The 23,673-nt window shown below is 39.6% G+C and overlaps 1 protein-coding gene across 1 annotated transcript; it reads left to right on the top strand.

Annotated features, from left to right (window-relative positions):
- Positions 1–4,428: 4,428 nt before the first annotated feature.
- GRSF1 (G-rich RNA sequence binding factor 1) lies at positions 4,429–23,376 on the top strand. The gene is made up of 10 exons (XM_041724076.1): positions 4,429–4,871; positions 7,691–7,847; positions 9,285–9,440; positions 9,851–9,994; positions 10,736–10,871; positions 13,165–13,349; positions 14,323–14,444; positions 15,787–15,922; positions 16,502–16,577; positions 18,064–23,376. Exons 1-9 carry the CDS (start codon positions 4,518–4,520, stop codon positions 16,549–16,551), a joined length of 1,440 nt encoding a protein of 479 aa, XP_041580010.1. The 5' UTR covers positions 4,429–4,517; the 3' UTR covers positions 16,552–16,577; positions 18,064–23,376.
- Positions 23,377–23,673: the final 297 nt, after the last annotated feature.

Genomic DNA, 23,673 nt, shown 5'->3' with positions numbered 1-23,673 from the left:
GTGTATGGATAATCTTGCATGGCTTGACTTTTTTTTGACACTATGTTCATATACTACCTATTTAAATTTGTTTTTAAGGATTTTATTTATTTATTTGAGAGAGAGAGAGAGAGAGAGAGAGAGATAAGTGAGTGGGAAGGAGTAGAGGGGGAGGGAGAGGGAGAAAGCATCTGAAGCTGACTCCACACTGCCTGGGAGCCCAGCGTGGGGCTCAATCTCAGGACCGCAGGATCATGACCTGAGCCAAAACCAAGAGTCGGATACTGAACTGACTTAGCCACCCAGGCGCCCCCATGTACTACCTATTTTAAAGAGATGATTATTTGGAATAATGCCTATTAACAAAGGCTACTTGTTTATTTTGCATCTTGTGTTGATGTTCAGAGACTCGGGCTCTGGTTGCACCCTAGCTTCTGCCCTCCAAGGAAAAGTTAGTTGAAGTGACTACTTTTTAATTAGCTGACTAGTAAAAACCATTACCACCTTATGTTTGTAAATATGGCCAGAGGATGCTCTAGCCCATCATTCCACTTTCTAAATATCCTCAGTGTGAGCTTTACACAGTAGTACCATCTCAGCATTCACAAAGAATTTAGTTTGGTGACCCCCTCATCTATCTGGATAAATTGGTTCCTGGTAATAACTATGTTTGATAATGAATTCTGAGAATTCCCTCAGGAATAGAGTTCATATTTTCCAGTCTTGTTCATATTTGTCACAGGCAAAATGTGCTATTATTAATATAAATCATGCTTTTATTTTTATTTATATTACTATGTCTTGATAGTACATTTCATTTAAATAAAAAATCAGTGGGCAGCCCGGGTGGCTCGGCGGTTTAGCACCGCCTTCAGCCCAGGGCCTGATCCTGGAGACCCTGGACTGAGTCCCACGTCGGGCTCCCTGCGTGGAGCCTGCTTCTCCCTCTGCCTATGTCTCTGCCTCTCTCTCTCTCTCCTCTCTGTGTATTCTCATGAATAAATAAATAAAATCTTTAAAAAATAAAAATAAAAAAATAAATAACAAATCAGCTACTCTCTTTCCTAGAGACCTACCTAAATCTCAACAAGCTAACTTTAACAAGTGAAGAAGCTTCAGTATATAGAAGTTCATTAGTCTGTCATGTGTTGATCATAAACAGGTACATTATATTCCTTCGCAGAATGATTTTCCAGATGCAGTTATGGGAAAGAAATAAAAATTGGTTAGTATGGACTTGTTAGTAGTGAATATAAGTTAGTTGACAAAGCTAACCTAAGAAACACATCACTGCAGCAAAAAACAGTGGATCAATTTTCCTTGTCAGATAAAAGAATGAAGCAGTGATAGTGGTGATAAAAAGCACCTCTTTGTCTTTCCTTGGAAGTAACTTTCTTGAAGTTCTCTTGCATCTACTCAATGCAATAAATTTCTTCCTTTAATCTTGGATGATGAATAGCACCTTAATCACAGGTTACACAAATGGGCACCATTTCTTTAGGGTACTTCACTTCCATTCCTTTTCCTTTTGCCACCCTAGGCTTATTGACATCCATGGTTCATGATTTTTTTGTTCCTTTCAAATGCAAAGAAGGCTGTGGGGTGAGACCTTTAGGATTAACTCAACTTCATTGCATATCAGAAGAAAAGTATGTTCATCTCTGAGAATTGAGGGGCACTGACAATAAAACGTGTTCCTTCACTTTTTTCTTAGTAATCAGAACAATCAGATCCTTCCAGGTCCTCTCCCAGCTCACAATAATGTGCTATTTAGAGCTAAGAGGACTTGTTTTGAAAATTCTTTCCTAGCAATGGGAATTGTTTTTCTCAGTCCCTCTCCTTACTTTCTCCCAAATCTCCGTGTTTCCTTCCACCGATTAAGACTAGCTCTACCTCATAAATTCTTGTCAGAGAAGAAGGTTAACACTGTCAATACGACTCTCTTTAGTACTGTAGTAAGTACCACAAGAGCAATATGCTTTATGGTTACTTAGAGGAACCGCGGAGCTCTCTCCTATACAGAGCTCACGTCTGCACCTGAGCTTTGATACCCATCCTCTTTCACCCTTCTAGCAACCCAGGTATCAATTGTGTCTATTTTCTCTTGATTACTCAATTAAATCCTTAGTAACTGAATCCTCTCCCAACATCATCTCAATATGCTCTAATCTACCCTAATTTAATCCAAACAAAGCAAAACAAAATCCACTTTTGACATATACTTACTGCCTTATCCCTTTCTCACCTACAAAATCAAACTTGTTTTGCACTTTCCATTTCCTCACCCCTGCTTTATTGTGGCCTCTGCTATCACTACCCCAGATGACTGTAGACAAGATTGCCGAAGGCTTCCCATGTCACTAAATCCAAGACGCTTTCTCCTATTCTCCTCTCACTTGACAAGTAAGTAATGATCTTAGTAAGGACTTGACACTGGTAGATACTCCCTACCTCCTTCCGGAGAAACACTGTTGGCTTTCATTAATTTGCTCTTAGTTCTCTTACTGATCCTTCTCGCTCTTCTTGCAAGTTCATTTTCCTCTACAGAGCATTCGTTGTTGTAGCACCTCACTTGTTTCTAGGCCTTTTCACTCTAACCTTGGTCCTAGCAATCTCATCCGAACCAGCAGCTTCAGTTATACTGACAACTCCCCAAGCAAATATTTCCAGGACAGTCTTCTCTGGCTTAACAGAAAATGGGGTTCGTTTGCTTCCAATATTTCTACACTAATTTCTAAACTTTCCCGGGGATGAAAAGTCAACCCCATCCAGCTCTCCCAACTCCAAATAACACAATTGCAGAAAACACTACCTCTCTAATCTGGCCTCACATCCTATTGATTTCACTTCCTAAAATCTCAATCTTCCCTCTTCACCTCCACTGTCACCACCCCAGTCTCTTCAAATTTTTTTGTCCAAGAATCTTTTTGTTTCCATAATGAAAGTTTAGTAAACAGAGCTGCACTTGTTTGGGTTAAAATAATATTTAATACAACTTTTAAAACCTTTTCATAAGTTATTAGTTTCAATGTAAAAAACTAGTTATTCTCTTTCTATAATCTAGACATATGTAAATCTAAACATCACTTTGATATTTGGTCTGTAAGCCTATTATTATACTTGACTGGACAGGGCATAGCATCATGCCTGAAACACAAAGAGCACTGAATAAATGTCTTAGGTAAATGAGCAATTGTTCAAAATTATTTTCTCCCTTTCTATTCTCCCAACTTCCTCTAGGTAAAAAATTGAAGCTTCCTATTTTAATACTTTGGTGTAGACTCCTGATTATAATCTGCAAGATTTCCTTCTATGTATTTAGGTTGCTAATCCATTCAGATTTGCATATTGCGGATGATGGCTTCAGCTATTACGAAAATGAAGGCAAGAATGGGCAGAATCTCTAGTACATTCACAGATTATGATCTATAGTGACAATCCGTCATGACGGGCTAACCCATTTTCCTGCTTGAAACGGAGAGTTCAGAAAAAAAATCTCTAGGATTCCTACATCTTGCAGATGAGGAAGTCCTTTCTGGGATACTCCAAATCCACAGAGCCAAGTTAATCAGGTTTTTTTTTTTTTTTTTTTTTTTTTTTTTTTTTTTCCCCTGTTCTTTTCTTTTTTGGTGGGGAAAGGGTTTTCTGGGAAATACTGAGCTTTCCTTTTAATAAAAGTAGGCCAGAGTGAACAACTCAAATTTCAAACAATCTTCTTGAATACTTCAGAACAGTTAATCCAAGAATCATCGTGTTTTTTTTTTTTTGTTTTGTTTTTTTTAAAGTCCTGATCAGTGTAAGATGACTGACGTGATATTTGGGATTTGCTTGAAAATACTGCAGCAAAGAGAAAAGTGTTTGCGGGGTGGTGGGGGTGGTGATGGTGGTGACGGATACGAGACTGAAAAACGTCGATTTCTGAAACTCTACGAGTTCATTGTACTTCGAAATTTTCATGAATAAAAAGTTTTAGGATTTCAGATTGTTCTGTCTTTTCCCTCTCGGACTCCGTTTTTGCTTATTCATCTGAGACGGATCCTGATCTCAGGGAGAAGAAAACTGCACAAGCGGCCTTTTGACAAAACTCGCGAACACACTAACTTACCGGAGGAGGCTTTGTGGTTTGCTGCCGCGGCCCCAGCAGAAGTTGGGTTTCATTTTAAGACAAAGGGAGCGGCCTCGAGCCTCGGGGAGGGGGCGCTGACGCTCCGCTCCCACCGCGCGGCCTCCAGAGACGGCCCCTCCGCGCCTCACGGGACCGCGCCGCGTCGCTGCCCCAGGCGCGCCCCCGCTCCGGGCCCCTCAGGGCCTCAGTCTCCCGCCCCGGGAAGACTCGCGGGGCGGCCCCGCCCCCGCCTGCCGAGGCCCCGCCCCCGCCCGCCGAGGCCCCGCCCCCTCCCGGCTCGCCGCTGCCCCGGGCGCGGCGGCGCATGTGCTGGCGCCCCTCCCCGGCCCTGGCTTCCGCCCCCCCCGCGCTCGCGCCGCAGCCGCCGCCGCCGCCGCAGCCGCCTCCAGGCCCCGCGCCGCCTCCGGAGTCCATGGCCGGGACGCGCTGGGTGCTCGGGGCGCTGCTCCGGGGCTGCGGCTGCAACTGCAGCAGCTGCCGGCGCACCGGCGCCGCCTGCCTGCCCTTCTACTCGGCCGCCGGCTCCTTCCCGTCGGGCGTCTCGGGCCGGCGCCGCCTGCTGCTGCTGCTCGGGGCCGCCGCGGCCGCCGCCTCTCACGCGCGGGGCCTCCAGACCGGGCCTGCGCCCGCCGGGAGGCTGGCGGGGCCTCCCCCCGCGGCCGCCTCCGCCGCCGCCGCCGCCGCGGCCTCTTACCCGGCGCTGCGAGCCCCGCTGCTGCCGCAGTCGCTGGCGGCGGCCGCGGGCCCGGCGCGGACCTACTCGCAGGTACGTGGGCGCCCTCCCCGGCCGCGCGCTCCCGCCCTCCGCGCCCCGCGCCCCGCCGGGCCTCCTGCCCGGTTCTCCCGAGGCTCCGTGGCCGTTGAGGCCTCGCTGCCCGCCGCCCGCGGTAGGTGCGTGCGAGGCTGCGGGGGACGTCGGGGCCCGGCCGCGAGGGGCGCGCCAGGCCTCGGCGGGCGGGGAGGAGGCTCGTCGCCGGCGCTCCCCGCGCCGGGCCCGGGGGAAGGGCTGGGCCGCCCCCGCTCGCCGAAGGTCACCTCTGCGCTGCCGCCTCCCCCGGCGGACGGGCCCTGAGGACCCCGGGTGGCCGCCGGCGGGACGACGCCGAGGAGCCTGCGGCGCTGGCGGAGGGGACGCCTGGAAGTGAGGCCGCGGCCGGGGCCCCGGGACGGGCCTGCGCCGCCCCCCTCTTCAGCGTCGGTCGGTGCCCTCCGGGGACTCGGCTGCAGCCGCTCGCTGCTCGGAGGGAGCTGCCGCTGCCGCTGCCGCTTGTCACGTGCCGTCCGGGAGCCGGCAGCGCACGTTCGCACGGGCGGGCTCCTGGGGCCTGGGGTCTTATCTGTTTTTTTTTTTTTTTTTGACTTTTTATTTATTTATTTTAATTTATGATAGTCACACAGAGAGAGAGAGAGACAGGCAGAGGGAGAAGCAGGCTCCATGCACCGGGAGCCCGACGCGGGACTCGACCCCGGGTCTCCAGGATCGCGCCCCGGGCCACAGGCAGGCGCCAAACCGCTGCGCCCCCCGGGACCCCTTTACTTATCTTTAATTCAACCTGCGCTTCTCCTTGAACTTAGGGGAACCGGGAGGCTGATGAGCGTGGCTCTGCCGGCCCGTGGCGGAGCCAGTTGGTTCGGATTGTGGCCCAATACTTTGTGCTGCCCTTTTCGGTGAAAGCGTGTGAGGCTTGCGGAATTCTGGGGGAAATGGGGAATATTGCCTTTATTGAAAACAAACAAAAAAAACCCAACCCCCCCCCCTCCCCCCCAAATCTCTAATAAGCTTTTGTGAACTAGCTACTCTCGGTTATTTTCTGTGAAATTGGCTCTAATGATACCTGTTGAATCTCCCTACTGGTGCTAACACACTGCTCACATTTATCCTTGATTTTTAGAATTATAGGGGATCCCTGGGTGGCGCAGCGGTTTGGCGCCTGCCTTTGGCCCAGGGCGCGATCCTGGAGACCCGGGATCAAATCCCGCGTTGGGCTCCCGGTGCATGGAGCCTGCTTCTCCCTCCGCCTGTGTCTCTGCCTCTCTCTCTCTCTGTGTGTGTGACTATCATAAATAAATAAAAAATTTAAAAAAAAGTATTAAAATTATATGTAAGTCTTCATGAAAATGATGGGAACATACAAAGGAGTGAAGTATCTTCTTAGAGCGATAGATTGCAAACCACCTCAACCACTCAATTTAAAGTTGAGTTGTCTTTCCACATTAATGATTGTGTTTGTTGCATTTTTATTAAATATGTAAAAAGACATCTGCTAGAGGTTTACATTTATCATTGACTCCTCGCAGGTAGGCTTAAGTCTCAAGGTAAATCATGGAATGGTACAAAGGAACATCTCTCTTGTTAGCCCAGGAGAGTGCAAGTTTTAAAACTTCTTCATTGTCAATCCTGTTTTTTTGTAGTGCTTATTGAAATCTTAGTAAATTCCAGTTTTTTCTTAGTCTTGTAAAATAGAGTTCTTTAGGCACGTCTCAGGCGCCTGTTACCTTAACACTACTGCTGTCACCTCTTATGATCTTTCCCTTAGTTAGTTGGTCTGACTTACCAGTTGACAGATTAGTCTGTCCATGCATCCTGCTCTCTTGTAGTTTTACCTACTGGTAAATGCCTTTTATTAACTCTATTTTGCCAGGTTGAGGGGACACATTGAGCTTGACACTCAAGTCTCTCTGTTGTATGATACCAAGTTCCTTTTGCCAGCTCATCTTCTTTGGCTCCTAATTATACCCTGAAGTTTAGCCAAATGGGATTATTGCTGTTTTGCAAATGGGCTTTTGTTCATACTGCCTCTTCCTCTCACCTCTCCAGCTGGAGTGCCCTATCATTTATATATTGCTGTCAAAATTCTGTCCTTCCTTTGAGGCCCATCTTTTATTATGACTTGATTCTTCTGTTAGTGTTCTGTTTTGAATTCCTATAATAATCTGTATCTTGACTGTAGTGCTTAAAGCATCCTGTCTTGTAATGCTTGTCTTAGTCTAGATTGTAAGCTCTTTGAGATGAGGGCCTAATATGGCACATGGTATATAGGAGGCACTCATATTTGTCAAATTGAAGGGACCCTTCTTGTTCTGCTTTAACTTAAACACTATTATTAGGTGTGATTTGGGACTGACGAATTTAAAAAGAAGCCCTGGATAAAATTTATGTCCTGTCAAATCATTGGGATATACCTGCTTGTTGCTTTAGAATGTACAATTTATGCCAAAAAAGGATGAGTTAAACTTGTGAAGTTTACTTCTCGCCTCTGAAATAGTAACTGTCTCTTAAGAATAACATCCAGAGGGATCCCTGGGTGGCGCAGCGGTTTGGCGCCTGCCTTTGGCCCAGGGCGCGATCCTGGAGACCCGGGATCGAATCCCACATCAGGCTCCCGGTGCATGGAGCCTGCTTCTCCCTCTGCCTGTGTCTCTGCCTCTCTCTTTCTCTCTGTATGACTATCATAAAAAAAAAATAAATAAAACAAATAAAAAAAAAAAAAGAATAACATCCAGAGCATTAGTTTGCAGAAATAAACATTTTCTAAGTGAGATGGTCAGAGAAGCATTTTTTCGTTTCTTTATTTCTCTTGGAAGGAGTCCAAAACTACCTACCTGGAAGACCTTCCACCTCTACCTGAGTATGAATTGGCTTCCTCCAAGTTAGGAGAAGAAGTAGATGATGTTTATCTCATTCGAGCTCAAGGATTACCGTGGTCGTGCACTATAGAAGATGTGGTTAACTTTTTCTCAGGTACCTTTTATGTATGTTTGAAATATATAATTTTGTCTGAGTAAAAAGTAGCCTCATGGAAACCGAGTTAAACTATACTGTAGACATCTTATTTGGTGGTTGGCAAGTTGTCTAGTTCTGACTGGTTGTATGTGCATACCAACTGACATCATGTGTACCATTTGTGGCATATACCAGGTGTAAAGATTTTAAATGCGATCCAAAAGTGTAATGTTAAAACTGCATGGTAGAAACCAGTTTTTTTTTTTCCTCTGAAGTTTTGGTATTTACCTATCAAAAAGCAAAACCAGTTAAGTGTAGCTCTTTATGTAATACATGCATTTAGAATACAAGATCACTTAGTGTCAAGTGGCATAATTTCCTTAGTAACATTTTTGGAATGTTTACATATCTGTGACTGGTTTCTAAGTTCTGTACCTATGATTTTTAACTTTCCTTTTAAAAGGGTTTTAGAAAGGGCATCTGAGTGACTCAGTCTATTAAGCATCTGACTCTCAATTTCAGCTCAGGTCATGATCTTAGAGTCCTGGGATTGAGCCCTGCGACTGACTGGCTTGGTGCTCAGTGGAGAGTTGGCCTGAGGATTCCCTTCCTCTGCTTCTCTTAGCTTGTGCTTTCTCGCCCTCAAACAAAATAAAAAAAACTTAAGGGCTTTATTTATTTATTTATTTATTTATTTATTTATTTAATATTTTATTTGAGAGAGAGCAAGACATGGAGGGATGAGCAGACTCCCTACTCAGCCCAGAACCCAGCTTGGGGCTCAATCCCAGGACCCTGAGATCATGACTTGAGCTGAAATCAGATGCCTAACTGACTAAGCCACCTAGGTGCCCCCTCGAAAAAAGGCTTTTAGAAGATGCCACCTTAAATATTGTAAAATGATGTAATAATATAGAGTACCTTAATGTGCATAGCATTGTGTGGGTCAAGTATTTTATGAGGCTCTTTACATCTTCAATTTGCTGCCATTAGAAGTGTGCAGTGTGAGGATCTTTCTTTGGTAATGAAAAGGGGCAAAGTTCAATTATGGTAACAAAATTATTATTACAGGATTTATTTTGAAGTTCTTATGATTATAACAGAAGAAAACATGTGAAAACTTAACCATATTTTAATTCTTTATGTTATTTGAAACTGATTATAGAAGCATTGAGAAGGACATAATAGATTCTGTGTTGAGCCTGTTTGCTATTTTAATGATCAGGAGGTCATAAACTTATGTGCTAAGGTTTGCTTATCTTTTTCAAGTAAAATTTTATAGACTATTGCCTCATTAGTATTTGGATGTCTTCAGTAATGGGGGTTTCTATAAGGAATATGATAGACATTTTTGTTCCTGCTTTGTTGTTGGAATTGGAAGATTCCATTCTAGCGACTCGTATAATTGAGTTAAAAGTTTGGTTTCTGGTTTTGATTTTACTCACGTATTTTTAGACTGCAGAATCCGCAATGGTGAGAATGGAATACACTTCCTCTTAAATAGAGATGGGAAACGAAGAGGTGATGCCTTAATTGAAATGGAGTCAGAGCAGGATGTGCAAAAAGCCTTAGAAAAGCATCGCATGTACATGGGACAACGATATGTGGAAGGTATGTGAAGTCATATTCTGGCTTTTTCTGATCAGTACTTTAGCCCGTACTTTCTAAGGCAGTTTTGTTTGATCCTTAGCAATAATGAAGTAGATATTATGAATACACCCTTTTATAGGATATGAAAATGAAACACCGAGGTAATCTCAGTTTCTTACCTATAAAAATGAGGATGTTGACCAAGTTTACCTCACAAGTTGGGATGTTTAAATAAGTCACAGCTGACACACAGTAAATATTCATATTCAGTAAATGTCATTTGTTATTTTCTCCAGAGAAGTACACAAAGATTAAAAATACTAGTTTTTACATTCTAAGATAACTCACCAAGTGTGATTTTTTTTGTGTGTGTGTGTGTGTCTTCCTTTGCTTTGTAAATTTCTGTAATTTTTGTGTGTTTTTCTTTGTAGTGTATGAGATAAACAATGAAGATGTGGATGCCTTAATGAAGAGCCTGCAGGTCAAATCTTCACCTGTGGTAAATGATGGTGTGGTTCGTTTGAGAGGACTTCCTTATAGCTGCAATGAGAAAGACATTGTAGACTTCTTTGCAGGTACTTTTTCAGTTATATCCTGTTTGGGGCCTCATTTTTCTTTTCCTTATTGTTTCATTTTATATCTTAGATGAACCTTTTTTCTAGGTAACTGCATGAAGTTATATTAGGTTCTTTAGGGGAGAACTTTTTACTTGGGTATTCAGTGTTTATATAAGTGTTTTGACCTATTCTGCTAATCTTAGGAGAATGTCACATTTCAAAATTATTTCATGCAGGTTTATTTTACTGTTGAGGAATATAACCTCATAAGCATGGCTGTGTTTGTCTAAAACAATAGCAATTTCTATAGTTTAAAAGCATTATCTCTCTTTTTTTTTTTTTTTTTAAGATTTTATTTATTCATGAGAGACACACAGAGAGAGGCAGAGACACAGGCAGAGGGAAAGGCAGGGTCCACACAAGGAGCCCGACATGAGACTTGATCCTGGAACCCCAGGATCACGCCCCGGGCCAAAGGCAGGCACTAAACCGCTGAGCCACCCATGAATCCCCGATTGTGTGTTTTAGATGGATTGCATGGATGCTAAATATTCTGGAAATACAAATGTGTAGGTGTTACTGGCTTTGCCACATAATAATTTTCTTCCCATTAGGCATGTATCCGACTAGCAAACAGACATAAAATTTTACTAATAAGATTTTAAAAATTACTACTATGTGAATGAATGTATTATTCCTAAGGATAAGAAAGGCTCCTTTTAGCAGCACTAATTCGTAATAATTTTTTTGGTGTCATAGGACTGAATATTGTAGACATCACTTTTGTCATGGATTACAGAGGGAGAAGAAAAACAGGAGAAGCCTATGTGCAGTTTGAAGAACCAGAAATGGCTAACCAAGCCCTATTGAAACATAGGGAAGAAATTGGTAACAGGTGAGTGAAGCAGATTCTAATAATGTGAAGTATCCTACATTGGGTCATTTTGATGAATGCACTGTAATATAACTGTAAAATTATCTAAACACAGAAAAGTAGAATAGTATGATCTGCTAAATGCCCATCACTTAGGATTAACAAATTATTAACATGTGTTATATTTGCTACATCTGTTTTTTTTCAGTATGCATCTTTAAAAAACATTTTCTCATGCGATCCTAATATTGTCACGACTAACAAAATTAGCAGGAATTTATTATCATAATAAATATATCTATTTATTACCACATTTTCCCATTTAAACCAAAAATGTCTTTTCAGAGTTTTTTTTTTTTCCTTTTAGTTACCAGAATCTGGGTATGGTCCACACATTGCATTTGATTGTTATGTCTGCAGTTCTCTTAAACTAGAGCAAGTCCCCTTCTCCTTCATATTTTTATTCCCTTTCCCTTGTAATTTATTTTAATTAATTAATTAATTAGTTTTTGAGGATTTTTATTTATCTGACAGCACAAGCAAGGAGGGCAGGAGAGGGAGAAGCAGGCTCTCACTGAGCAGGGAGCCTGATATGGGGCTTGATTTCAGGGCCCTGGGATCATGACCTGAGCCAAAGATAGCCGTTTGACTGAGCCTCCCAGGTGCCCCTCCCTTCCCCTTTTTACATATAATTAACTTTTGGAGATACTGAGTCAATCATCCTGTACAATCTCTTTCTCTCTCTCCCTTTTTTTTTTTTTTTAAACATTTTTATTTATTTGAGAGAAAGCGAGCAAAAGAGCATGAACAAGGTGAAGGTTGGAGAGAGAAGCAGATTCCTTGCCAAGGAGCCTGATATGGGGCTCAATCCTAGGACCCTGGGATCATGACCTGAGGCATGAAGGCAGACTGAGCCACCCAGGCATCGCCTGTCTCATGTTTTATATTGATCTTATGCTTCTTCCTGGTGTCACTTTGTTCCTTTGTATCTTCAATTATTTCCTGAAAACTGGAATTTTTTTTTAAAAAGATTTTATTTATTTATTCATGAGAGACACACACACACAGAGAGGCAGAGACATAGGTAGAGGGAGAAGCAGACTCCATGCAGGGAACCTGATGTGGGACTCTATCCTGGAAGTCTGGGATCAAGCCCTGAGCCAAAGGTAGATGCTCAACTTCTGAGCCACCCAGATGTTCCTGAAAACTGGAAGTTAAAGCTAGTCTTGAATTGATTCAGGTTAACATTTTGGTATGGATACATTATAGATATTGCTGTATACTACATATCACATCACATTAGGATGCATGTAGTGATGGATGGGTTCATTTGTGTCAAATTTGGAAGAGTACTCAAAAGTGTCAAATTTCAGATTGCTATTTTGCTGCTTTCTGACTGTTTTACTTGGCTTCATTGAAGTTTTAAAAATTAAAAAGCCATTTTAAAGCCATGTCTTTCAAGATCTATGTATAGAATTGATTCAGAGGTCTTTAGTAATTTTTTTAAATAAAATGTGCATGCAAACCACTCTCTACTCCCATTTTCTTTCAGTACTCTTCATATTTTCTTTAATACGTCTTAGAACAAATACATCACTGTTAATGTTTTTATGTGGGAACATTATGGCAGTGTATAAATCTCTTCAATACATTAAGAAGTGGTGCCTATCTAATCTTTATATATCTGTAAATACAAATGATTTTTGCAACTCAAGCTTAATTAACCTAATTTGGAAAAGCAGTATTGAGAAAAAAAATTGGTTTCAGAAGCTTGGATTTAATAGATAATCCTTCTGCCAAGCAGATAGCAAGTCAGAACTGACATTTAGTTCATGAATTCTCGTTGGCATCTTATTGAAGTTCTGGAGGGTATTAGCTCCTCATATACTATGACTTTTAATATCTTATACAGACACTAATTTTTACAGAATTGACTTGTAAGGCTTCAAAAGATTGTTAACCAACTGTAAAAAACAAAACCCTTCTACCAGATTATTTTGATATACACAGTCTTTGCATAGCTGTTCTCATGAAGCAAAACAATAGAAAATACTTTTAAATTATATATGAAGAAAGCTGTTATCTTGAGTGGGGATGTGGGGAAGATTACATTGATGACATGTTCTCTTAAGAGTACTTTTCATGGCCTACAATGTATGTATATCTAGTTTTACTTTTTCTGTCATTTGTTATCTTTGGACACTTGTGTTTCATAAGCTATTGGGAATATTCTGTATGCATGTATTATTTTAAATGAGTTCAATGTAAAGTTACTTTGCATTGTTTGTGCCTGTTCACTTTTGCTTTGACATAGGTATATAGAGATATTTCCAAGCAGAAGGAATGAAGTCCGAACACATGTTGGTTCTCATAAGGGAAAGAAAATGGCATCTTCTCCTACTGCTAAGTATATAACTGAGCCAGAAATGGCCTTTGAAGAACATGAAGTAAATGAGGATATTCGACCCATGACAGCTTTTGAAAGTGAGAAGGAAATAGGTAAGGACCTGCATTGTTGAGACTTACTGGGTCTATCTTGTATGTTTTGATATTTAAAATATTTTTTATGACCATGTTGTTGAAATTATTAGATTATAGGACCAGGTTATTGAGTTGGAAGATTTCTCTGTCTTTGAGTGTAGTCAAGTACTTTGAATATAAGGAGGAGGCCTTAGTTATTTCATAAAGTTTGTTTTATATAATCATTTTTGTTGGATTTCATATAAAAAGCTGGGTGGCACAAATACAATAAAAGGATATAAAAAGTCAGCCTTTAAACTAAGGTAAAAAAAAAATGATCTATTTAATAATTCCTCTGATTCCTAAGCCCAAAGTAACATGTAGAATCTTTGAATTGATAAAACCTTTTTAAACCCATGCCATGGTGGGGAGCCTAGATGACTCAGCTGGTTGAGTGACAGACACTTGATTTCTGCTTGAGTCATGACCTGGGGGTCCTGGACTGAGCCCTGAGTTGGGCTCTGAGCTCAGCAGGGAGTCTGCTTCAGGATTCTCTTTCCCTCTGCCCCTCCCCCTGCTGTTGTGTGCGTGCACACTCTCTGTCTCTCAATAAATGAATCTTTAAACTCCCATTATCATATTTCTTCTTTTTTTTTTTAAGTGCCTATAGGCACCCAGAAAGTTTCTTCTGCCTTTTTTTTTCCATTGATAATCATGTTTCCTTCTCTCTGTTCTTATAGAAAGATCTGTTTGTTTGTTTGTTTGTTTGTTTTTGTAATCTGGTAATGGTTTGATGCAGTAAATCTTCGCACTAAATCCTAATGGGTGTTCAGGTGATACCTGTTAGGTGGCAGAAATTTCAGACCATTTTTGCTTTTAAAATTAAAGCCCTTCTTCCTTACTGGTTCAAGAAGAATTGAGGATTTTGACATAAAGGTCATACCTAATTATAATCTGTTAATAACTCTGAAGCTCTTGTGTTACTGACAGTGCTTTTTGTTCCACTTCTCAGAATTGCCTAAGGAGATGTCAGAAAAGCTTCCAGAGGCTGTTGATTTTGGAGCTACATCTTCACTACATTTTGTCCACATGAGAGGATTGCCTTTCCAAGCTAATGCCCAAGACATTATAAATGTGTGTGGCAGTAAGATATCCAGTCTCAATAGGTTTGAACAAAAATTCTAAGATTGAACTTACATTAATTTGGGAAAGATACAGAAGAAAATACCCTATTTCTGAACTCTCCCTGGACAGTAAGGTGCCATCTCCTTGGTTATGGAAGCTTGTTTTATTTTCTTCAGCTGAGAAGTGTGGATTTTATTACATTTAAAGGTCAAATGTATAATGAATGATAGAGGATTTTGGTAAATACAGAATAATACGGTGTAGCTTTAGTATTCAAAGTAGAAAAGTTTGGTTTTTCTCTAAACTGTTTCAACTTACTTATTTTTGAGTTTAGGAAACAGACTCAGGGAATTTGTCACAGAGGAGTTATACACTAAATAAGAATCCCAGTGCTCCTAAATGCTTAGATGCATGTAGACTTCTTCATCAGGATTCCCTGATATTTGAGAAAAGGAATTTTAAAAATATTTTTATTTTATGACCCACTATATATGAAAAGAAAGGAAAACAACAGTAGCCATGTTGACTTCATGAATTTGAGTACATATACTTAATGTAGATCCAAACCTAGAGTCTTCAGTTAGTAGTGGGGCCTCAAAGTTGTCTTCATTGCTTCAAAAAGCCTGATAGGAATCATATCTTGAACCAGACAAAGGTCAGAAAGTCTCATTAAAGCATTACTTTCTGTTTCTTTGGTTTGAAATGATAACCACTCGGTGTGGTAGCTCTCTTTATGTAGTGCTGGTAAAAAACTGGGGAGTAGGTACATACCTGATTTAAAAAATGGTAAAAGTGACTTATTAAGACATGTAGTTTGGGGATCCCTGGGTGGCTCAGCGGTTTGGCGCCTGCCTTCGGCCCAGGGCGTGATCCTAGAGACCAATCCTGGGATCGAGTCCCACATCAGGCTCCCTGCATGGAGCCTGCTTCTCCCTCTGCCTATGTCTCTGCCTCTCTCTCTGTGTCTGTCATTAATAAATAAATAAAAATTAAAAAAAAAAGACATGTAGTTTATTTGATGAGCACTCTTTAGATACAAGGAGAGGATGTGTTTGGGAGAGGTGATAAAAGCAATCCTTATTGGCATAAGAAAGTTTGAGAATTCTTGTGATATTGTACTTATATTTAAGTTTTCTGTGGACAGATATTTGAAATGTAACCTTGAGTTCTAAGAGGATCAGAAAGGCCGGAAGAGATGGTAGATATGTAATGTAACTACTGTGTTACTTAAAGAATTTTCTAAAAACAAATTTCTTGAGTCTATGAATCAGATTCTGAAAGAAAAATGCGGAGCCTTAGACTGCTAGAAATTGGGCCTCTTACCATTCTGTTGCTTTTGTTTATCATTTAGTTCTTTGCTCCACTGAAGCCTGTTAGAATCACCATGGAATACAGTTCTAACGGGAAGGCCACTGGAGAAGCTGATGTGCACTTCGATACCCATGAGGATGCTGTTGCAGCTATGCTCAAGGATCGGTCCCATGTTCGTAAGTGCTGCCCATGTTTTTTTTTTTTTTTTTTTAATTTTTATTTATTTATGATAGTCACAGAGAGAGAGAGAGGCAGAGACACAGGCAGAGGGAGAAGCAGGCTCCATGCACCGGGAGCCCGATGTGGGATTCGATCCTGGGTCTCCAGGATCGCGCCCTGGGCCAAAGGCAGGTGCCAAACCGCTGCGCCACCCAGGGATCCCCCTGCCCATGGTTTTTATGGTCATTTTTTTACTTCTGTTTTTGCTTACAAATGGCTTTTTCTGTTTTGGAGTTTGCCTCGAACTTTTTCCTTGGGAAAAGTGCTCTGTTAATACTACTAAAATTAACTGTAAAAAGGGCAAAATACTGTATTGTAATGAAAAGCGTTTGCTAATTGTCCTGCATATTTCTGTACAGAGGTAGGATTTTCTTTTTCTTTCTTTTTTTTTTTTGCTTTTTAATTTTGTTTTTGTTTTTAGTTAAGAAATGTAATGGACAAAGGGGTTTTGAGTTGCTGTTTGAACTATGAGAAAATGACGGTATTATTTCTCCCTTTTCAGTTTCTTAAAATAAATCCTCTTTTGTCATTCTTAGACCATAGATATATTGAATTGTTCCTGAATTCATGTCCAAAGGGAAAATAAGACTTCCAGGGACTCCAGATAATAAGGTAAATTTAAGAGGTACAATTGTGAGAATTATTTTGATAAATTAAGCATTAACTCACTAAATTTATAATATGGTGGAAGCCATTCTTTTTTTTTTTAAGATTTTATTTATTTATTTGAGAGAGCATGTACTCATGCGTGTACATGCAGGGTGAGACACAGAGGGAAAGGGACAAGCAGACTCTGTGCTGTGCAGGGCCTGTTGTGGAGCTCGATCCCACGACCCTGAGATCATGACCTAAGCCCAAATCAAGAGTCGGACGCTCAGCTGACTGAACTACCCAGGCACCCCTTAATAATGATCAAATTAATCAAGGTAATTGAAGTATCAAAATAAGGAATGAAACTTTCCTAGGAAATAGTATTCATTATGATTGTATTTGGGTATTTTTCCTGTATAGAATCTTTCGGCATCATTCCCAATATTGATCATGCTATGTGCCTAAAATTATTTTTACCTTTAATATCTGAAAAGGTGCTTTTATTGGCTTTTTTCCTTATAAAATTTAAATCCATCTTGTCAATTGTAAGATCTTAAAATGTTTAAAATGATACATTTGAAATTCTCTACACCGTCTCTTCCTAAAAAGTGTTATGAAAATAGTTGTCTGTTCTAGGAAGTACATGATTTCATAGTGTTGTGTTGACGTGTGACAAATCTAAATGTCTTGATGTTGTTTCCCTTGACTAAATGTTATGTGATATCTTTTATTTCCCCACATTAATGTATTATAATCATTTTTCTATATGTAGTGGTGCATTTGAGATAATTAACTGTATTATTTCTTGGAAATACATGAGGCATTTCTTTACTGTAGTTATCACAGGCTGTTTTTTTTTTTTTTTAAGATTTTATTTATTTATTCACGACAGACAGAGAGAGAGGCAGAGACACAGGCAGAGGGAGAAGCAGGCTCCATGCAGGGAGCCTGATGCAGGACTCGATCCCGGGACTCCAGGATCGCGCCCTGGGCTAAAGGCAGGCGCTAAACCACTGAGCCACCCAGGAATCCCCCAATAATAGGCTATTTTTGATACAAAGTCCCACAATCTTGGCCATGTTAAATATTAGCTAAAATCTATTGTAAAATATATTTTGTGCTCAACTCTGAAAACCTGCTGTTTCATACCAGGCTATACACACTAATGCCTAACTAGTTTTCTTTATGTTAACTTAATGGATTTGTCACTAAATGGATTTGCACTGAGTCAGAAAAAAAAGTATTGGGGTGATTGGTGGCTTAGGCAGGTAAACGTCCAACTCTTGATCTCAGTTTAGGTCTCAGTCTCACGGTGGTGAGAGTTTAAGCCCTGTGTTGGGCTCCATGTTGGGTAGGGAGCCTATGTTAAAAAAAGAAGTTATTAAATTTGTAATTCTAAATGGTCTGGGAAAGGGTATGATATGGTAACACTTTTTCTTTTCTTTATTTATTTTGCACCACTTCTTCATTTTGAGTAAATGCGCAACATTTTTCATTTTCTTTTCAGGATGAAGCAAGAAGCATTTCATTTGCACATCTCTTTTGGACATGGAATATAAAGTTCCAGTTTTGTAGCAGCAACTGCTAGAGAATGGATTTGGGGATTTTGGGTTAATTGCTTGTAAGACAAATAACATAGTGGACTGTTTAGAAAGGAAAAGGAAAGATTCAGTTTGGAATTACAAAATAAACACAAATTTAAATTTTTGTTTATTCTGTTCAGGATCTGATTTAAAAATCTGGGTTTTATTTTATATGATAAAACAGTTTGTTTTCATAGGAGATGTGTTACCCAATGTAAAGACTACATATTTTTATTCAGCACTGTGCTTGAAAATCTTTCTCCCATTTTACAGATACTCTGTTTGAAGTTTTGTCTTTTTGCCTATGAATTAAGGCTTTGATGTAAAACTTTTCTGGAATGAAATACTGATTTATTTTAACCAAATACTCACCAAAGCAAGGAAAAGTTTCAGACCTTTGAACCATTAAGGTTTGGCAGAGTAGTTTTAATTTTAGATGTATTAGATTACTTAGGTAGGGGTAGAAATTTAAAGAATCAAAACAAAAAGTAAGTACCACAGATTAGTGAGTGTAAGTGACAACGATTTGGCAGTTTTATGTCTTTAGAAACATCTTGCCTTTCTAAGCTTTGTGGAAAGGCATTTGACTTTGGTGCCTGTATCCTTAAGGAGAGAATTCTAGTCTCAACTTGAAAGTTCTCTGAACATTTACCCCCCTTTTTGATTTTGGGTAAACCTTAAGGGTGTTTGTTAGTCTCAAAACTGTGAAGTGACATGTCAAAACAGTCCTGACTGGTAAGAACATTAATGGCTTCACTTGAATTTAAACCAGCTCCTGAGAGGAAAAAAAAATCTGTCTCCTCATTTGCTTTCTCAGTGGGATAGCACATCCCATATTTTAGAACAAGTAGGGGTGCCTTGCTTAAATAAAAATAGCATTTAATGTATAATTGTGTGAAGGGTTTATGGATAAAGCTGTACTTCTGTCACATTGTGACAGTATCTTCTGCTTTAATATTAAACAGCTTGTTATTTAAATACTGGATCAAAATGGCTGGCTTCAAAATGTAGTCCTTAATAAACTAACTTTATGTGCACCTATGTAGGAGAATCAAAGTCCTGTATACTTTCTTTGCCTTGTTCCTGTTCTCAGGGTGACGACTGCCACATAGTTACCAGGAGATACAATTCTAGTTCTTAAAATTGAATTAGCCCAGATTTCTGAGAGGTGATATCTGGAAGAGAGATGACGTGTTCTCTCATTTAATACAGAACCATCTTTGAGTACCAGCTAAGATATGAAATCACTGTACTGTAAGTAGTCAATAAATGAAGGCTTGTTTCAGGCTGCAGATTACCTAAGAGTATTTATTTTGGAGTGTGTGTATCAACCAAATATATTTTTGTTACATCACGTCCTGGTATAGTAGAAGAAGAAATTGAAATTGTAATTTTTATTTGTATATTTATCATCCTATATGAACATGACTTAATTAGCCATCCTAACATCTATAGTATTACTACTTAAATAGAAATGTGTTTTCATATATGATTGAGTGTACCAAGCTATCAGAACTGTTGTCTGTAGCTGTGTGATCTATTAGAATATGATCTTTTCTCTGTATAGCAGTAGGTATCTAATTTGCTGTGGAAAAAATTCTATAGGGACTGTTGGGATAGGATTGATGAGAAATTAATTCATTTGCAATTACTTTCTTTTAAAGCTAATAAATTTCATTTGTACATCTCTAAGAAAAGAATGAGAGCAAAAGCATGCAAATGTTATGCGGTAGGTAAGCATGAAGAGGGTGTATCTTGCCACACTAGTAAGTGAGTGCTCAGTACAAAAGGTGGCCATTCTTGGGAAGTCATCTTGTGAATTCATACACTTTACTCCTTCAGTATGTTAGAGCTCATAATTTAGGCTAGTAAATGAATGATTGCTGAGAAGGAAAATGTAGCTACTAGAAGGAGAAGAAAAGCACATAATAGATTAAAAGTAATTTTTTATTTTCATCCAGTCAAAAGACATATTTCTCTTTACTAAAATTTGACAAAAGTGGGTTGTGTATTATCTCATTACCTGCTAATGATAATTGAAAGAAGTAATGACAGTGAATTTTGCTCTTGCATTTGGGTCCTTTGTGTCTTTATAATCTCTGGTGGTAAATCTATAAAAAAAGAGCAGGTTTAGATACGGAGAGGTTACCCATCTTGCTGTGGTTAGCTACTTGAATTGCAAGGAGGAACTCTGATAGGTTACATGTAGATACTGAGGAGAAGATTGCTGAAGATTGTGATCTGATTGATGTGCTCACTGATAGCAGAGAATGAATGAAGCATAACCAGAGTGTCCCTCTGCCTGGAAGAATAAGGCTTCTGCTAGGTGGAGAGGGAGACCAAGTCCACTGTGGAGTGGAAGGCTCTACATTCTTCTCAGTGCCTCTGCTGGTGTGGGGAGGAGGAAGTAGGAGAAGGCTACTTAGCGCTTCATGCCGTTTTGAGGCGATGGCCCTACTTCTTAATGGTGAACATGCCCTATCGGCATCCTCTGCCATAAACAGTCCCCCTAACAGATTCTCAATGGGGCTTTTTTCTCTGGGTTATATCTTTTTCTCTTTATAACTAAAAAAGCAGTGTTTTAAGAGTTTCCCCTAAATTACGTACAAGGGTTCACATTCATTTGGCAGGACCTGTATTATAGAGTGGTGTAACTCAGCGGTAAAGTAGAGGCAGTTCCAGAGGCTTTAAAAAAATGCTGTCATGTAGGGAGTACATTTTCCCTCGGTTCAGCAGATTAGAATTCTGAAGTTTGTAGAAAGGGAATAAAGCTGCTATAAACATTCATGTGTAGGTTTCTGTGTGTACATAAGATTTCAGCTCATTTGGGTAAATACCAAGGAGTACGATTGCTGGATCATATGGTAAGACTATGTTTAGTTTTGTAAGAAACTGCCAAACTCTTCCAAGGTAGCTATGCCATTTTGCATTCCCACTAGCAATGAATGAGAGTTCCTGCAGCAGCAGTTGATTCTTGTCAGCGTTGGGTGTTGTCAGTGTTTTGAATTTGAGGTATTGTAATAGGTGTTCACTGGTTATCTTGTTTTAATTTGCAATTCTGTAATGGCCTAACATGGCGAGCATCTTTTATATATATTGATTTGCATCTGTATTGTCTTTGGTAAGATGTCTGTTTAGATCTCTTGCTCAATTTTTTAGTTGGGTGGCTTTCTTACTGAATTTTAGGACAGGGATATAGGAAGGTTTAGTTTGGTTCTTACACCTTGATGATATGAAAATAAATGATGGGGTAATTTGTTTATATTTTATTTTTTGAACGAAATAAAATTCAAGAGCTATGAAAGGGTTTACAATAAAGTCTCCCTCCCATCCTGTACTTTAGCTACTTAGTTTCTCTACTTGGGCAATGGTGTGTCATCAGTTTCCAATGTAAACATCCAGTGATATTTACTGTATAGATAAACCAGTACCTAATAGACATCTTCATTTTTTTAAAAAATATAAATTGTAGCATACTATACATGCTCTTATGCCATTTTTCCCCATTTAATACATTCCAAAGATCATTTTATATCCGTATATAAAATCTTCTCATTTTAAAAAAATCATGGATGTAAGTAATTTAATCTATCCCTTAGTGATGAACAGGTAAATTGTTTCCAATCTTTTGCTATTGTAATGCTGAAATGAATTACCTTGTATAAATTTATGTCCTTTTGTACATACATAAATTTCTCTAGGATAAATGATCAGAGTATGTGCACTTGTAATTTATATCTAAAATTAAACTCCTATCTATAATTTGTTTTTTCTTAGTTTGTACCAGCAACACAAGTGCCCATTTTCCCTTAGCCTCACAAACACAGCATATTAGCAGTCTGCCAGTATGCCAGGTTTAAAAACATCCACGATGGTATTCTCTTAGGAGGTAGCATTTCATGTTTAAGACTTCTGGGATTTCATTTTCTGTGAATTATCTTTATATCCTGTACCTGTTTTTCCCCCCTTTTATTATCCCCATCTACTCATTTTCCTTTTATTAATCTTAAAGCAAATCCAAGACATAGCATCATTTTATCTGACTATTTCAGTATACATGATGTCTTCTGTAAAAAGGACTTTTAAAAAATACCGCCATTCCTAAAAATACTAATTTCTTATCACAAATATCTATCTGCAAGGTAATTTTTAAAAATTTTTATTTGAATCCGGATTTAAACAACAATCCACACATTGTAATTGGTTATTCTGATTCCCCTGCAACATTTTTTTTAAAAGATTTTTAAATTTATTTATTCATGAGAGACAGAGAGAGGCAGAGACACAGGCAGAGGGAGAAGCAGGCTCCATGCAGGGAGCCCGATGCGGGACTCGATCCTGGGACCCCAGGATCATGCCTTGGGCTGAAGGCAGGCGCTAAACGACTTGAGCCACCACCCACGGATCCTCCCTGCAACATTTTTAAATAAATTTCAAGCATACAGAACAGTTGAATTGTAAACATGCCTAGACATGCACATAGATTATACAAGTAATATTTTATCATATATTTTTTAAGATTTTATTTATTTGACAGCGAGCAGGGAGAGTGGCAGGCAGAGGCAGGGAGCCTGACGTTGGGGCTGGATCCCAGGACCCTGGGACATTGACCTTAGCCGAAAGCAGATACTTAACCGACTGAGCCCCCCAGGCACCCCTATTTTATCATATTTTCTTCATCACATTTTATCTGTGCATCCATCAATCTGTCTTTTTCTTTCTTTATTGATATCAAGGTTGTAGACCTACTTGACTCTTAAGCTTAAGCTTTTTGGAATACATAATTGTTAACTAGAGTTTTTTTTCTTGAGGTAAAATTTACAGTGAAGTGAACAAATGTTAAGTGTACCTACTGCAAGATGAGTGTTAATGTACAACTGTGTAACATAACCTCTAGCAAGCTATGGAACATTTCCATCACATCAGAAAATTTCTTTACCCAGTCAAGTTCTGCACTTCTGTCCCTCCTTTTAGAATTTTGTTTTTACCATGGATTGGTTTGACCTATTCTAAAACTTCATCTAAATGGAATCATACAGTATGTATTCTTGTGTAAATTTTCACTCAGCATGTTTTGAGATTCATCTGTATGTTTCAGCTCCTCCTCTTTTGTTGCTGAATAGTATTCCATTGTGGGCAAATGCCACAGTTTATTTAACCTTTCACTTAGGTGAACAACTGATGGACTTTGGGCTTTTTCTAGTTTTGGGTTCATATGAATAAAGTTGCTACGAACATTGTTGTGCAAGCCTTTTTGTGGATCTATGTTTTAATTTCTTTTGGGTACTTAGTAGAATATCCTGAGTTGTAAGATTGATGTATTTTTAATTCTACTAGAAATTGACACTCATTTTTCTAAAGTGGTCCTCCTATTTTATAAAAAACAACACTAGGAGTTCTAGTAGGTCCACATCTTCACCGTTTGCTGCCAGCTTGTAATTTTAGCCGTTCTGTGTGTGATACGTAATAATTCGCTGTTTGTGGTTTTAATTTGCTGTTCATGACAATTGATAATGTTGAACATTTTTTCATAT

This window comes from Vulpes lagopus, chromosome 12 (genome assembly GCF_018345385.1).
Source record: "Vulpes lagopus strain Blue_001 chromosome 12, ASM1834538v1, whole genome shotgun sequence".
NCBI classification, from domain to species: Eukaryota; Metazoa; Chordata; class Mammalia; order Carnivora; family Canidae; genus Vulpes; species Vulpes lagopus.
The sequence above is the reverse complement of the archived record's forward strand: the minus strand, read 5'-3'. Positions and strand labels throughout refer to the sequence as shown.

Excerpts from the sequence above, each read along its gene's own strand:
- GRSF1 (XM_041724076.1), top strand. The coding sequence starts at position 4,518 with ATGGCCGGGACGCGCTGGGTGCTCGGGGCGCTGCTCCGGGGCTGCGGC. Across the intron at positions 7,848-9,284 it reads TGTGGTTAACTTTTTCTCAG|ACTGCAGAATCCGCAATGGT; the intron begins GTACCTTTTATG and ends ACGTATTTTTAG. Across the intron at positions 15,923-16,501 it reads CAAGGATCGGTCCCATGTTC|ACCATAGATATATTGAATTG; the intron begins GTAAGTGCTGCC and ends TGTCATTCTTAG.